Source organism: Octodon degus, unplaced genomic scaffold, assembly GCF_000260255.1.
Source record: "Octodon degus isolate 3935 unplaced genomic scaffold, OctDeg1.0 scaffold00020, whole genome shotgun sequence".
Classification (NCBI taxonomy): Eukaryota; Metazoa; Chordata; class Mammalia; order Rodentia; family Octodontidae; genus Octodon; species Octodon degus.
The window spans coordinates 797,088-814,696 of NW_004524596.1; the positions used below are offsets into that span (position 1 = coordinate 797,088).

At 36.2% G+C, this 17,609-nt stretch overlaps 1 protein-coding gene across 9 annotated transcripts in view; it reads left to right on the plus strand.

Annotated features, from left to right (window-relative positions):
- Birc6 (baculoviral IAP repeat containing 6) overlaps positions 1 to 17,609 on the plus strand; it is a 256,628-nt gene that overhangs the window by 199,204 nt on the left and 39,815 nt on the right. For all 9 annotated transcript variants that reach the window (XR_002820364.1, XM_004627598.2, XM_004627599.2 and 6 more), the window contains exon 66: positions 9,579 to 9,789. Coding sequence is in view for 8 of the 9 variants with exons in the window: in XM_004627598.2 (XP_004627655.1) it covers positions 9,579 to 9,789 (211 nt within the window). In the remaining variant the exon portion in view is untranslated. The remainder of the gene's footprint in view (positions 1 to 9,578; positions 9,790 to 17,609) is intronic.

Below are 17,609 nucleotides of genomic sequence, written 5' to 3' on the forward strand. Positions count from 1 at the left end.
GACCTTGGAAGGCTAGGGCCAAAATGTTGGCTTTGCTTGTGGCCCTCCTTTTTCTCTAATTTTGGTCTGCAAACTTAGGTTGTTAACTCTCCAGAAGACAAGCTTATTGTTATTACCATACAACCTAGACTGTTAAGCTTAACCTTATTTATCTGATTATCAAACATTTTAGGCATAACATGGAACAGGTGTTTTCATCAAGTATTGATATGTTGACCTTTAAGTCCCTACAGAATATGATAAAAAAAACATTTAAAAATTAGAATATATTTTTAAAATAGGCATAAAGAATTATATAATTCCTGTGTTTACACATAAGTCCAAAAATCTAACCATATACAACCTTGAAGCAGGACAGTCCCAGAACATTCCTTTTTCTGTCTCTTAGAAAGTATTTTGAATCTAGGGCCAGGGAGATAGCTCAGTAGAATAAGTGCTTGCCTGGCAAGTGCAAGGGCCTGAGTTCAATCCCTGGTTCTGCAAAAAAATACCAAATATAGGGGCTGGGGAGATAGCTCAGTAGAATAAGTACTTGCCTGGCAAATGCAAGGGCCTGAGTTCAATCCCTGGTTTTCCAAAAAAAAAAAAAAAAAAAAGTATTTTGAATCTGAAAATTGGCCTAAACTTTTTACATGCTAGCCCTGTGCCTGCAAAAATGTCCAACAGTAATTACACATAAAGTTGAAGCTTGCTTTAATCTCTGAATGTCTTTGTATCAGAAATGGGAAAAGAAAGCCAGTCATGTTGGCACATACCTGCTTTCCTAGAATCCTGGAAGGCTGAGGCAGGAGGATAGCAATTTCAGCTCCAACCCAGGAAACGAAGACTGTGTCTCAAAATAAAAATAAAAAAAAAAAATAAGGAAATGATTGCGATGTACCTCAGTGCAAAGACCCTGAGCTCATTCCCCAGTAGTGCAAAGTCAAGGGAGGGAGGAAGGGAGTGACAAAAGGCAATTTCAATATTATTAGCAGAATTTAGAGACCATACAAGTTCCTTCGGGCTAGGTCATCTTGTTTTGTTCACATTGCTGACATTGACAGGTATGTAATTGAGACACTGTGCCTATTTTTAACAGTACTCTGATTATATTAGTGTCTTAGACATTAAGTAATTCTAACAGTTCTTTTTACTTGTTTTCTATTAATAGCTATACCACTGTTGAGTGTTGAGCCAATTTATTGTTTGATTGCTAAGGTTTTTTTGTTTTTTTTCTGGCACAGCCCTCCCTGAGGGCATGTGGTGCTGGGGAATCTACCTGAGGTCCCCCTTGCCTGCCTAAGCTTGCCTAAGCAAGTGCTTTTGACTGCTTAACTATCTCTCTAGCCTTTTTTTTTTTTTTTTAAGTGAGTTTATTAAAGATTGTTCTCAAGAAGGCTTAATAACCAGTTTTCCTACTTTAACCTTTTCATAAATTGGCCTTTTTCTGTCGGTCTGAAAATGAATAAAGAGAAAAATTTCGAAGGCTGTCATACTGAATGGAGACTTTTTATTTTTTATTTTTTTATTTTTTTTCTCAAAGTTTTATTGATAAACAGATAGCAATGAGACAGTTTCAAATCAAATCGGAAGTACAGTTTCAACAAATAATACACTGCATATATTCTTCTTAGTGGTTAATTGCTGTACAAGATGCGGACTTGTGATCCTATTTACAAACACCATTAGAACAAATCATTCTATTCATTAAGAGAATGCAACTATATATCTATCCCAACGTCTTTGAATACACAGATACAAAATGGACATTCATCGGTATGCCCCATTTTTTCTAAGTTCCGTTATTGAATATTATAGGTGTGCAAACTCAGCAAAATATTCTAAAAGAGTCCAGTAGCCCATAATAGCATTGGGTCTTCTGTTTAACTGGCAATGTCAGAAATTATTGACCTGAGTCCCCCACTGAATGGAGACTTTTTAAAGTACTGTGTTTTGTGCTCGCTTCCGCAGCACATATACTAAAGTACTGTGTTTTGATGATATCTGCAGCAGTATGAATTCACATGGAGGCTAAATGAATCAGATTTATCAGAATTTAATAGCATGATTCTAATTACTTAAACTAGATCCATGGTTTGTTTTTTTTTTCCCCCTCCTTTTTATTACACATAATGATCACATTCATTATAGGGAATTTGTACTTAATACATGATATATCATGATCCTTTTTCACCTGTTCCCCTGCCCTTCTTTCACTCCTTTTCCTCCTTAATTTACAAAGCTTTATTTCCAATTTATCCTTCTTTTCTTTTCCCTTCCTTTTACCCTCCCCCTTCCTAATTCCCCTTTACTCTTACAGATCCATAATTCTGCTGCTTAAGTAATAGTTCTTTTTCTGCTAACAAAAATAAAGGTATGTTAGATTCTTGATAGGATTTTGAACTTGTTTTTAAAGTGAGTTTATTAAAGAATGTTCTCAAGAGGGCTTCAACCTTTGATTTGTCATTAAGTTTTCACATTTCAAAAACAGTTGGAATTTTGGATTCTAGCATGTAGAAATGATGTTTGAAGAAACAAAAATGTTGATTGCTCTACTGTAAATACTAACATAAGTATATGTATCACCTGTTACTTTCTAAAAAATGAATGATAAAAATCCCATGATAAGACAAAGCAGTCATTTTCAGGAACAGTTTTTTAGGTAGGAAACTCCATAAAATAGAATATGTTTATTTTATTTTCTCTTTTAAAATGTTGATTCCTAGTTGTGATAACCATGTCGTTCTAGGAGCTGCATTTGTAAGGATGCCTGCAGTTACTGCCAACCACTAGAAGGAGATGTTGTTCTCTTGTTAAGAGATATTTGAAGTGTTAAACATTTTTATCTTAGTACTGGTCTCAGAATGTGAAGACAGATATAATTTCAGTATAGAAAGGAAATTTAGAGGTACTGAAAGACACCTGTATTTCTGCCAGAAAATCTGGGTACCAGAGCATGTGACCAGAATCTCATGGAGAGATTTGGAGGGAACCTGTATGGAATCTATGTGTGATTCTTTTTGATAAATTTTGAACCTAGCTCCCACACTATACATACCCAGAACAGATGCAATGAAGTATACTAGAGACTTGGAGAATTCAGGTGTAATAAAATCCAGGAAGTTTATTATTCCTGGTGCAAGATGAAGACAGATCAAAAGTGCATACATAACAAACTTTGAAATTGTGGACTTAGAGAAAATGAGACAGCTGCAACTTGAGAGCTGTGTTGATCACCTAATTTTTTTTTTAAATGAGTAAATTTGCAGACTTACAAGGTTTTTTTTTTTTTCTAATAGTTCAGATTTACAGAAAAAATATAGGTAACTTATTTCTTTTATTATTATTTTTGGATTCAGGATCTTGCTATGTAGCCTAGCCCAGGTTGGCCTTGAACTCATGATTCCTGCTTCAGCCTCTTTAGTGCTGGATTTATAGGAGTGTATCACCATAGCTGGCCCTGCACATAATTTTCAGATCTTGGTTATAGTCTCAACTATCTTTTATGCATTGTTAACATTTAATATAACTGTACTCAGTTTATCAAATCTAGTAAGTTAACATTTGCTTAGTGATATTAACTAGCCTAGAGACATTATCTGCATCTCCTCTGTTTTCTACTGCCCTTTTTCTGTCTCAAGATCTAAAGATATCTCACTGCTTCTTGCCATTGTGTTTAAGTATCTCTTATCTGTTCCCTTTTGTAGTCTTATCTTGTTTTTCTTCCTCCTCACATTTTTGAAAATAACCAGTCAGATAAAGACTGTCCCCTTAAAGTAGAAAATTTTTATGTACCTAAAAAAAAAAAAAAAAAAAAAAGGACTATCCCCAGAGAGCTGTATTTTTCTCATGACTGCATCAGAGTTATGGGTTTGGGGAGAAAATACCACCAATTTAAAGACCCATTCCTGTCACATCATGGCAAAGTCCATATGATGTCAACATGATTTACCAGGGGTGATTATTTGGGAAACATGGTGTCTACAATGGTATCTCCAGTAGAAAGCTTGGAAAACATTATTTTTCCTCTATAAACTTATTTGAATCTGTCACTCAGTCCAGCACATAATCAGCGGGAAGGAATTAAAGCTTCATTTTGGGACTCAGGTGTACTTTGAAATTTAGATTCTATTGAAAGGAAAATTTTTTCCTTCTACATATTTGTTTAATCTATTATTTTATATCATTATGAGCTCATGAGTGTTTTTTAGTTCATATATGGGTTGTAATTTAACACTCACATTTTATTAGCTTTCCTTAGAATATATTTACCATAATATAAAATTCTCACATTTAAGATATATGATTCTATAGGGTTTTTGTTTGTTTGTTTTGCTAATTTTATAATACTTTCACTCCTCACTACTCAATCTGTAAGAACTGCTAATCAACTTTATCATTATTGTTTTATTGTTCAAGTTATTTTACTTTTGGCCACTGAAATTTTTTTCCAAGTTGTCTTCTGTGGACTCCTTGATATAGGCCTCTTTTTTAATTTCTAAAGAACTTCCTTACTTTCTGGCACAAAGTATTACAGGCTTATCTTCTATTTACCCTGCCCAGGCTGTAGAATCAGATATCTCAAGAGCTCTGGATTCTTTTTACAGGAGAACATAATTAGAAATCTAACACTGATACTCAGAATTTTGTAATACAGTATTGAAGATGTTTGTGACCAAATTCAAAATTATTATCCATAGCCAGGCATGGTGGTGCACACCTGTAATCTCAACACTCCATAGGCTGAAACAGGAGGATCACTGAGATTTTGAAACCAGCCTGGGATACCAAGTAAGCTCAAGGCCACCCTGAATTGCATAGTGAGATCCTGTCTCAAAAAGACTCCTGCACAAAAAATTACATTATGTAGTTAGGAAAATGATTGACATACTAGGGAAAAGACATTCAAACCAGTTTCAACCCTGAAGTGACCCAAATGTTGGAATTAACAAAGGCCTTTGAGGGGGCCTGCCCCTTAGCTCAGTTCTTTAAGTGGCTGCTTCAACAAAACAGTCAGGCTCAGGTTGCTGTGGTTCCATCCTCACAACTCAAGCCAGCCAAACCTGCCCTGAAGGCACTCGGAGCAAAGAAGAAAAAAAAAAAAAAAGGCCTTTGAGCACCTTTAATCATTATCCTTCATTCATTGAAAGGAAAATCAGGGCTGGTGAGATGGCTCAGTGGTCTAAAGCACCTACTTAGAACAAGCTAAGCTGAGCAAAGCACAGGGACCACGGTTCAATCCCCCAGCACCACATGCCAGCCAGCCCGCCCCCTGGTGGGCTGAGCTGGCCACACACAAAAAATAAATAAAATAAATAAATAAATATTGAAAAAAAAAAGAAAGGAAAATCAAGTGGGACTGGGATGTAACTTATTGACAGAGCATTTGCCTGGCATGAACAAAGCCCCAAGTTTGAGACCTAGCACTAGGAAAACAAGTTCCCACGGGGTGGGAACCAAACAGAAATTTTAGAGTTGTACAGTATTTGAAATAACAGATCCACTAGATTGTCTCCAAAGTACAATGGGGCAGCAGAGGAGGTAAAAATTTGTTATGCTTTGTGTCTAGTTGTTCCCCCAAAGCCTCATGTAGTCATGGGGTGGGAACTTCTAGAGTTTGTGATTAACTCATGATCCACTGGGATTATGTGTGATCTAAGGCTGGGATTATGGGTTTTAGTACTGCTGGGATTATAGGTGTGAGTACTTCCCCTAGCCTGGGCAGAGAGCCTAAATGTAATATAAGAGACAGACTTTCCTTAGCCATCGCTCTTTGTTGTTGTTGCTATTTGGCCCTCATGAAGTGCTGCTCTCTGCCCTGTGCCCCTCTGCCTTAGAGCCAGCTGAATATGGGCTGAGACCTCCAGTAACTGTGAGCTAAATAAACCTTTCCTTCCTTCATTTTGGATGTCAGGTATTTGTCCCAGCAACAAGAGAAGAGTAAGACAACATTGACCTTGATTATGTAATTGGAAAAAAAAATCCAACAACACAAGAAAGCTATAAAAGAGTTCAGAGACCTGTCAACAGTTTAAAAGGGTCTTACATTCCTGCCATGGTAGTCCTGGGACAAGAGAATATATTGAAAAATAGTTTGAAGAAAATAGCAAATGTCTTAAATATGGTGAAAGACATAAATGTAGAGATTTAAGAAGCTTGTCAAATACTAAACCAAGTCAACACAAAGAACAGTGTTCGTGGAAACATAATAGTAGTTTCACTAGTAGTTACTGCAGGCAAAATAGCAAAAAATTTTAGACACTCTACAGAAAAGTTATACATTTGTCAAGTGACTGCACACTTAATCAGAAACCTACAGAAAGGTCAGTGAAATAATATGTCAAAACTTCCAGAAAGAATTATCATCATAGAATTCTATACTGTGGGGGCCAGGGAGACAGCTCAGTAGAATAAGAACTTGCCTGGCAAGCGCAAAGGGCTGAGTTCAATCCCTGGTTCCACCAAAAAAAAAAAAAAAAAAAAAAGAATTCTACATTATGGAAATACTGATGATCTTAGAAGACTGGAAACTAAAAACATTCATCATGAATAAACACTTAGAGAAATACTTAAGGAAATTCCTTAGGCCATGAAAATGATTCCAAATGTAAAATGTGAACTGTGGGGCTGCGGAAATAGCTCACTGGTCTAAGCGCCTGCCTAGATAAGCACAAGGACCCAGGTTCCATCCCAGGTACCACACATGCCATGCCAGTCCTGCTTTGTGCACTCCAAGCTGACCACCAAGATTTGGTGTTGTAGCGCATGCCTGTAATCCCAGTGCTAGGGAGCCTGAAACAGGAGGATCGCTACAAGTCCAAACTGCATAGTGAGGCCCTATATCAAATACATAAAATTAAAAAAAAAAAATTTTTTTTTTAAGTAAACTCTGGGCTACAGAGTGAGCACAAGGCCAGCCTTAACTGCGTAGTGAGATCCTGTCTGAAAAGTACTAAAATAAAGTGAAATGGTGATTAGATGTGTTAAAGAGTACTTGTTTTTGTTTGTTTATTTGTTGTGGCTGACTTATCCCACCATGGGGGCGGGCCTGGTGCAGCATGTGGTGCTGGGGAGCGAATGTACATCCCTTTGTGCTTGCCTAAGCAAGTGCCTTAGACCACTGAGCTATCTCGCTGGCCCAGATGTATTAAAATATAATATTAAGTTGTACTCAGATACATCAAAGCAGTAAACAAAACAGATAATAAAATAATAGACTTACATTTAACCATATCAACTGTTACATCAAATATAAGTTGCTTCATTTGACAGATTGGTTTAAAAGAAAAAGATCCAACAGTATGCTGAAGCATTAAGTATTGTACGATGTAGTTTTAAAAGGTTGGAAAAGGTTATACTATGTAAACACTAATCCAGAAAAAGGTGGCTAAGCTGTATTCATATTTAAGTGGAAGTTCTCTTGAGAAGGTGTTATATTCCCAAAGATAAAAGATGACATGAGGCTTTGGGAGGACAACTAGACACCAACCATAACAACCCCATTCATAAAAATTGAATGGTATTTAGGTTTATGTGTATATCATCTACTTTTTTTTTTTTTTTTTTTTTTTTTTGCAATTTATGCCACTCAAGTACTGATGTGGGCGATATATTTACTGTATTTTTAAAAGCTTCATTGGAGGAAATTATTTGGATATGTTTTTGTTTGTATATGATATTGTTAGGTTACTTTGAACTTTCAGTACTAAACATATTGAATGTCCTTGCCAGCAGGCTTTATGTTGATATGTGATATTACTGAGTCATAGAATATAGGAAGCAAGTAAGCTGGCTGGCTGGTTTTTCCTGTCTTCTTTCCCTTTTTTCCTCCCTCCCTCCCTCCCTTCCTCCTTCCCTTTCTCCCTTACTTCTTTCCTTCCCCCTTCCTCCCTTCTTAACTTCCCTCCTTCTCTCCTTCACTCCTTTCCCCCTACCCCCACTTTCCAACAGTCTTCTTCCTAGGGTCTTTGTCCTGAACTACATACCCAGCCCTTTTTATATGGGGAGAGTCTTTTTAAGTTTTCCCAGATGGAATTGAACTTGCAGTCCCTATGTCAGCATCACAGAGTGCTAGGACTGCAAGCATGTACCAGGCAGTTCTAATTTTAATACATTATGCCAAATTATTTGTACTTGTGTGTATGAGTCTAGCTTTCCTCTATGTTCACAAATGTGGATGTTTTGTTTTGTATCTATCTATTAGTAACTTTTGGATGTAATTTGGATTTTCCTTAACAGTGGTTTGCAATGTAAGCTTAGATCATGCTTGAAAGGATGCTTTAGGTAGACTCAAAGTGTGCAGTGCATAGAAGTTGTGTGCATGGTAAAGACATGGAGAGAATGCCAGTTGTACTTTGCTACCCTTTCCTGTGAGTACTCATTAGAAGGCTGAACAAGGTCTGCTTCTCCATCACTTTAAATGGTTCTCTGAATAGCCTCCCTCTCTGTCATTGGGTCATCAGAGCTAATCTGTCAGGTCCTTTCCCTCTTTTACTATGTAAGTAGCAACAGAAAGTCCAGGATTTTACCTGATGCCTCATCCTCCTGTTCTCATCCCCTGTGGAGGCATCGAGGCAGTTCCTATCTCTAACTATAATCCCTCTGATTCTCCTTGTCTCATCTTTAATTTTCTAGGATTTAGAGTACTTACCAGCTTCTGAAAAAGTTGTCACTTATTTGTCCTTTACCTAGAACACAAGGTATATATATGAGGAGAGGGATTTTGTCATCTTCATCACTGTATTCCCAGCCAGTCCAACAACATGTTTACAGAAAATATCTATGAAAGTGCTGTTTAATAATTGGCTTTGGAAAACAAGGAGTCAGATTGTCTTGTTATATAAGTCACAAAAGTAAATTCCATAACCCCTAGAAAGCCTTAGAAACAAAACATGTTCTTAAAATAAGGATTATTTTGTACCAGGAATCAAACTCAGGACCTTGTACTTGCAAGCAGACACTTGCACTACTGAGCTATATCCCTGGCCTAGGGATCTATTTTTAATGAATGTGATTTTAAGGAAAAAACCCTCTACTAGTTGAAAGCATAATCAACTTTTTTTGTTAACAGAAAGGTTGACTTGTCGAAGCAGACTTAAACTATATTCTTCACCTACACTTTTAAAATGCATTTCCTCTTTATACTCATAAATATGTTCATTGCTGCCCTATAGCCAGGCATGATGGTGCACAACTGTAGTACCAGCACTTGGAAGGCTGAGGCAGGAGGATTGTTGTAAGTTTGAGACCACCCTGGGCTACAAAGTGAGTTCAAGGCCAATCTGAACTACATAGTAAGGCTGTCTCTAATATAAAATAAGTGCCATACTCTGTTATGTAGACTATTTATTTTAATGGATATTTTAAATAGTTACCTAGTTACATTTCTTATTCTTCCCCCAACTCTGTGCTGTCTTCATTTTTCTGTTGTCAAAAGTAGCTGATGTTATTCTTTGTATATTAGGAGGTCATAAACATCTAGTACATTAGTCTGTTTACCATTAACAATTTATCTTGATATCAGGTAGATGCTACTTTGCTACAAATAATTGTATACTGCACACATTGATTTTGTACCTTTCTCCTTCTTCCCTCCATAGTTCTAGATATGGCAAGACATGTGCCACTCTATCGGGCTCTGTTGGAATTGCTCCGGGCCATTGCTTCTTGTGCGTCCATGGTGCCGCTCTTGTTGCCTCTTTCTACAGAAAATGGTGAAGAGGAAGAAGAACAATCAGAGTGTCAAACTTCTGTTGGTACATTATTGGCAAAAATGAAGACCTGTGTTGATACATATACCAACCGTTTAAGGTACTACACTATGTTCCTCTTAACTTTGCCTCTAATATATTTTTAAACTGTGGGTGATTTTGCTTTTTCTTTTTTAATGATAGATGCTATACATGCATGCACATTTCTACATACACAGACAGTACACAGATGGACCAAGTACCCTTGTTCTATACTCAGAAACATTTATTCACAGTGGCTTCGCAAACATCTCACTATGTAATCTTACAGCTATACATTAGTTTTCCTTAAATGGTAACATACTAGCTATCATATAAATAACTACTAGTTTCACTCCATATTGATTTTAAGAGGTACTGATCAATAACAATAAATATATGTTACTGATTTTCTGTTCTTGTTTGATGAATTGAACCCAGGACCTCACACACATGGTATAGCCAAGCACTCTACTACTGATGTACGCTTCCAGCCCTGACATTGGTCTTACTACTTCTAATTTCCCATTGTATATAGCTGTAGTGTTTTACTTGGCTGTTTATTTGTGGGTATTTCTTTTTAATTTATAATAACTTCACAAATACATCTTTTTAGTGTTTATAGATTTCTGTGCATCCTAGAAGCTGAATTGTTGTGTTTGTGGCTTACTCCTATTACATTGTGATACATGTTATGTTTCATGGTGTAAACTTTCTGAAAAATCAAAAGACAACCAGGCATGGTGGCACATGCCAGTCCCAGTATTTGAGAGGCTGAGGCAGGAGGATCACTGCAAGTTTGAAGCCAGCCTATGTTCTATAATGAGTTCAGGGCCACCTTGAACTGAATAGGAAACTCTGTCTCAAAAACAGAGACACAGACAGTGACCAATATTTGTTGAAGTTGCAGTAAAGTTTATTTTTATTAGTGGACCATTTCAATTCTTAAGTTACTTTGGCTTAAGTTTATACCTTAGTAGATATTGAGGTGATAAGTACTTACTCCTCTTAGAAGAATGTGTTCAGTGGTTGTCTGATTAGTGAGGCAGTTATATTGCCAGTGGAAGTTTCTTTCTTTGTTAGTGGTCTTTTTGATTCCATTGATGTTCCTGCCCATTTATGCACTATATTTATATTTGCTTTTCCTGTTGTCATTTAAATTTTTTTAAGAATCTTCAACAAACAGGCTATCCAAGGATGTTGAGAATTGGTTACTGGTGATATATATTTTTAGTTGGTGTTTGCCTTTGGGGTGTCAGTTTGTCAGATAATCTTCTATTATTCACTGATTGTGTCCGGAGTTCAATCCCTGTTTCTGCCAAAACAAAAGGTTCCCCATTCACTGATTGTGGCTTCATTGACACTGTAACAGTTACTGATTGATGGCTACACAATGAGAATCATAGATTAGGGAGCACTTAAAGAAAGACCATTTTGTAGAGCTATAAAAAGTTGCAGAGTTAGCCCAGTAGAGTGGTTTCATCCCAGCCGCTCAGGAGTCTCAAGGCAGGAGCATTGCTTGAGTCCACAAGTTGAACCCAGTGTAAGCAACATAACAAGAACCAAGCTCAAAAAGTAAAGAAAATAAAAGAATTTTGGGTTCATGCCAATCTGTTGTTATGTGGGAAAGAAATACTGAGATACATTCCTTTGCTAATGAGTTTGGTTTTTTTTTTCCTTTTTCTTTTTTTTTTTTCTGTTGTGTAGAAGAGAGCAGTGTTCTATTTTCTCTCTGTGTTTAAGCCCCTGTTCCCAAATCTTACTGACTGGTAACCTAGTAAATCAGAGCAGTTACATAAAAGCATACAATACTTGAATTGGATGGATTAGAACTGAATTATATCTTATCTAATTGTCTGCTTGAGAAACATCTAGTTGAATGTCCTATACTGTTAGCACTTGCTATCAGTTTCTCTTACTACTGTACAATAAACATTTAGTTTTTGGGCGATTAATTTGATAAAATATGTGAAGCTTTGAAATTGCCCACATCTTTTTTAGGGAAACATTGCCTTATATGTCTATATCATACATGTTTGTATTTTTGAGATAGTTTATAACTAACTGGAAAATTTGTTTTTTTCTTTAATTGAGAAACAATTATGAATGAGACAGTTTTAAAGCTGATTAACAGGACAGTTTCAATAATCAATACATTGTACATTGTTATCTTCTTAGTGGTTATCCATAGTACAAGAAGCAGACAGGATATCCTGTCCAAACACTATTAATACACATCTTTCTTCTCACTGAATTAAGCAAAAGTAGCTGTATATCCTATTTTGTATATATAAATACAAAATGCTCTTTCCTTTGTATCTTCTTTTTTTTGTTTAGTCCTGTCAGAGGTGGGTATTCTGTTGGCATCTAAATACTATAGGTGTCTGAATTCAGCAAAACAATCCAACACTGTCCAGCAGTCTATAATATTAGTGGGTTATCCTCAGAAGTTATTGACTTGAGCCTTTTACAGCTTATCGTATTAATATGGCTTTACTTTATGTACCTTGTTTTTATACTTTTCTGCTGGATGGTTAAGACCAAGATAAAGCAAGACCTATATAACAAGAAATGTAACTTTTGTGTCTGATTAGGTCAGTCAAGTACCCTCAGGATTTATCCTGTAGCCCTGTACTGCACTTTGTAGATCCTTTGTCATTGTCAGCCATGAGGATGAGTCATGGCCATTGCTTGACCAATTTGCTGTCTGTGAAAGCCTGAGAGAATGTTTTCTCTTCATGTGACTCTCCTTAGGCACACTCTACATCATCGATCACATTGCTTGTGGCTCCATAATCTCCTTGATCAGAAAATTTGGAGCACACCTGAGTTACATCATGTTACAGTACAGGTTGTTGCAGTAAAGGTTCTCCTATGTCCCGAGTCTTCACTGACCTTGAAAGGCTAGGGCCAAAATGTTGACTGACCTTGCAGCCCTTCTTTTTCTCCAATTTTGATCTGCTAACCTAGGTTGTTAACCCTCCAGAAGAGAAGCTTATTATTATAAAAAACAGAAATAAACATTTACATATTTTCACAAAGAAATTTAGAAATCTAACCATATACAAAATTGTACAACCTTCATTACTTCTTAACTCATGGGTATTAGACAAAAAATTGGTGTGAAACCTTCACTGCTTCTTAACTCAAGGGTATTAGATGGAAATTTATTTGGGGCTGGGGATTTAGCTCAGAGGCATAAGCACCTGCCTGGCTAAGTGCAAGGTCCCAAGTTCAATCCCTCATACCCCTAAAAAAAATAAATAAATAAATAAACATATATATATATAATTATAAATAATAAATAATTATTTTTTAAATAAACATTATATATGTATATTGCATAATAGCTTGAAATGTTGTGATTATAGCCTTGGTCAAAACCAGTATCACAGAGAAGTGTTAGGAATGTGAGAATAAAAACAGCAAAATGAGAGTATATTACTTTATGTATTTACTTATGCTATAATTACTAGGGATCTTACCAAAATGGACATATAGCATATTGAACTGTAACATAATTATGAAATACACTTAGTACAGTGAAATTTGGATATGCATAGTACCTCTTTGGGCAGTTTATTTTTCGTAATTGCTTTCCTATTTACATAAAGTGCATTATAATTTTGTTGAAAAGGGTATTTTTTATTTTAAAGAGAATAAAAATCATAGGGTAATAATAGTTAATACATTGTATATTGTTATCTTTAAATTAGTTAGCTAGATGTGGTGGCTTATGTCTGTAGTCCCAGCATTGTGTGAGGCTGAGGTATCCAAGTTTGGGCTGTTGTAGTGATTTAGTAAGACCTTGTTTCAAAATGAAAACTAAAGAACTGGTGATGTAACTCAGTTTGAGTGCCCTGGATTTGATCCTTAGCACTCTGGAGAAAAGATCAATAAGAAAAAAAAATCCTGGATTTCTTTTTTTCTTCTTCTTATTTTATTTTATTTAGTATAGGGTCTCACTACACAGATCAGACTTGTAGTGATTCTCCTGTTTTCAGCTTCCCAGGCACTGGGATTGCTGGCCCACACCACCATGCCCAGTCTTAGTCGCCGTCTCAGTGTGCTCCAGCACCGGCACCACAGGCCAGGGATCAAATCCCGGGCCCCCGTGTCTGTCTAAGCAAGCGCTTTAATCCACTGAGTTATCTGGCTGGCCTGAAAATTTCATTTCTGATAGAAATTGACTTTCATTTAGCCGAAGTTCTATTTGATTTCCTTGAAAAAAATTACTCTTCATATTATTTCAATCAGAAAAAAAAAATCATATCTCGAATTTAAAAATTGTTTCCCCTCCCTAAAAACCATGTTAAGATAATTTATGGACTTTTTTCATTTTTGTTATATTATTTTTACAGTAAGCCCATGCAGTACCTATTTTTATGCTTTACTAATATAAATACTATTGGTGTGTTTTATGTTGAGACTTGTATGTGCTTAGTTGACATCCCCCTTGGTATCTTGTACTATGCAGCCTCTGTTAAAACTAATATAACCATATGCATATCACATCCCTGCAGTTCTTCAGGATTTTACTTATTGAGAATTCATTTTTCCTGCTTATCAAGACATAAGATACTGTCTTTTATTGTTGTTGTTACACCAAGCATACACAAAAGACATGGATTCCTACTTTAAGTTTATTATATTTAACTCTTTTACCATCTTGAAGAAAAAAATAAATTCATTATGTATTCTACAAATCTCTACATGTTTGTCATTGTATATAATCATTTTCATTGAAGGTAGGTGTGTATGTTACATTTAGAATTTTAATCTTTTAAAAATGAGAAAACTAAAAAATTTTATGAAGTATCAAGAGATAATTTTCTATTTCTGGTGGGAATAGCCTAATTGAGATGAGCCCATAGGGGCCAGCCAGATAGCTCAGTGAATTAAAGCTCCTGCTTATGTAGAGGCAGGGACCACAGTTTGATCCCTGGTATGCTGAGACTGCCATTGAGACTGAGCATGGTGTCGCATGCATATGATCCCAGCACTTGGGAGGCTTTAAACAGGAGGATCACTATGAGTCTGATCTGTGTAGTGAGAGAGACCTTGTAGAGCCTATATTAAATACATTAGAGAGGGAGAGGGAGAAAGAGAGAGATGAGCTTGTTTTTGGTACACATGCCTACTAAACTCTAATTTGATCTGATTATTGAAAGAGTGATGGAGATTCTGTTGGTTAATATGCCTTGAGTCTGAAACTTTATAAGAAGAGATGGAAAAGTATTAAGCGGCTGAAGGCACATCTTTTATTGGACATTTATCTATTGTGTACTTCAGAAACTTTGTGAGTTTTATCTATCTAGGTGAGTTAGACCCTGATCAGGAGAATATTGTTGGTTCATCACTGAATAGATGTTTATGGGATCATATTAAGAAAATTGAGGCTGGGGAAATAGCTCAGTGGTGTAAGTGCCTGCTTGGGAAGGGGAAGGTCCCAAATTCAGTCCCCAATACCGCATGTGATACTGGCCCTGGAACCCCGTGCCCGCCATGCTGGCCCCAAAACTAGGCGGTGTGGTGCTGCACATCTGTAATCATAGTGCTAGGCAGGCTGAGGCAGGAGTATCACTATGAATCTCAACTGCGTAGTGAGGCCATCTATCAACAGAAAAATTTAAAAAGAAAATTAAAAAAAAAAAAGACAATTGGTTCCTCTTTCTAATAGAAGATGTGATAATCAGGCACTTTTAATAACTTTGTACATGGCTCATTAAGAGAAGTACAAGACACTGCGGGAGAACTAGCTAAGCTTTGGAAGCCTAAAGGGTACGTGTAAGTGATGAAATGCAATGTTATTTGTGTTCCAGTTTGTGGAAATCATGTTCATAGTGAAAGAAAGCATCATACATTCAGGGAAACTGAATGTTTCGTGTGTCATTGGTATAATATAGGTAGGAGATGAGGCTAGAGAAGAAATTGGGGGCTGGAAGGTGAAGTCACAGACTTACTTTTAAACACGAGAATAGGCCACTGAAAGGTTTTCAGCAGAGATCTAATCCAAGTTGCACTATGAATAGTTTTGACAGTGTAGTAGAATAGCTGAAATAAAGTAGAACAAGACTAAACGACCATTCCAGTTGATGAAAGAGATTCTCATACTTTCTGTCTCCCTAGGTAGAGCTGTATGTCCTCTCTCAGTCCTGCCAGTTTTAGGGATTTATAATTTGGTCTTTATAAGCATTCTTGTTTGTACATTGTAAATTTAGAGGAAGTTAGTTCCTAGGTAGAACTATATATTCTATGTTCTAGATGTCTGTCTTTTTTTTTTTTTTTTTTTTTAGATGTCTGTCTTTAAAAAAAAAAAAAAAGACATATCTCAGACTTTTAAGTCACTAGAAGTCACCTTCAGTAGAGTTCAAGTGTCATAAATGGTTCTGGGGATATAACTTGTTTTGTTCACATTTAAGAATCTGAAGACTATAATTCCAGGTAGGAGTATTCCAAAACCAGTCCTACTACTTGATTTTGTGACTAACCTTTTTAGGCAGAAAGCTATAATTTCTTGATAGAAGCCCAGGAACTTGCAGAGAATGCTGATTCTTTTTATTTTTTTGTTTTGGGAAAGTTTTTTACTTTAAGATCCAGGAGTAGTGGAGTGGAGCTGTAGTCATGTTCACATGTTACTCTGTTTCCTTAAAGCTATCATTCCAGATGAAATTGTAGAAAATGTACAGCAGCTAGTAGATTTTAAAATATAATTTCTCTGGTGTATAGTGTGTATATTATTTAGGGAATTTTCCAAAAACAAGAGCATAGAGAGTGGGATCTTATGTGACTGAAAACTGAATAATTTTTAAGATCAGCTGATCTTTTTAAAAAAGCTTGACATTTTACTTAAAGATGTAAAATTACTCAAATTATTATTGTATCAGAAGAACCAGTACCAGGCTGGGGATATAGCTCTGTGGCATAGTGCCTGCCTGGAAAGCACAAGGTCCTATGTTCAATTTCCTGTACCAAAGGAGAAAGAGGAAGAAGAAGAACCACTACCATTTTCCTTAAATAGAATTATAAAAGTATGAAGGCTAATGAGAATAAAATAATGTAGACTTAATTGTCCTCAAAATAAATATCTTACCTCCTGTTCTCAAAAAAGCACAGTTGATAGTCATTTCCATTTTGTTTATAAAGTGAAAAATGGGGGGAAAATTGATGTCCATCAACACAGGTTTATTAAACCATGATATTGCCATCGTTTATATGCAAGACCAACAAAGAATAAGGGAGATTAATATTTTTAGGAATTAAAAAAAATCTTTGGACATCATTAAGTTTAGCAAAGGAAATTTTCTAGGGTGTGGCTTAGTGGAAGAATACTTGCCATCACAGAAAAAAATTGATTTTTGTCCGTGTTTTGAGACATAGTTTCACTGTGCAGCTCTCTAATCTTAAACTCATTATGTAGCCCTGACTGGCCTTGAATTCTTGCTGATCCTCCTGCCTCAGCCTCCTGAGTGCTGGGATTACAGGGGTATACCACCCTGCCCTGCAAAACATTGATTCTTGCTGGTGTGAATGTATGAAGCCAGGAGTTCGAGACCAGCCTGAACAACACAGTGAGAACCTGACAAAACAGCTGTGAAGGTTGGAACAACAAATACAGTATGGTACAGTTATTATCATGGATTAGTTTGATCTATGATCTTTTTTGTGTGCAGTTCTATGAACTTAAATATATATTTCGATTCCTGTAATTATAGTCACAAACAGAAAATACAAGTTTCTTCCTCCTAAAAAACTTGCTCCTACTGCAAAACTGTCAAGCCTTCCTCTAGTCCATAACCTAACCTCTGACAGTTTTCCATTGCTATGGTTTGTTTCCCTAAATAAGTTAAAAATTAAAAATGGTGAACCAAGTAAAATAAAAATAGTCTCCAACACCACCAG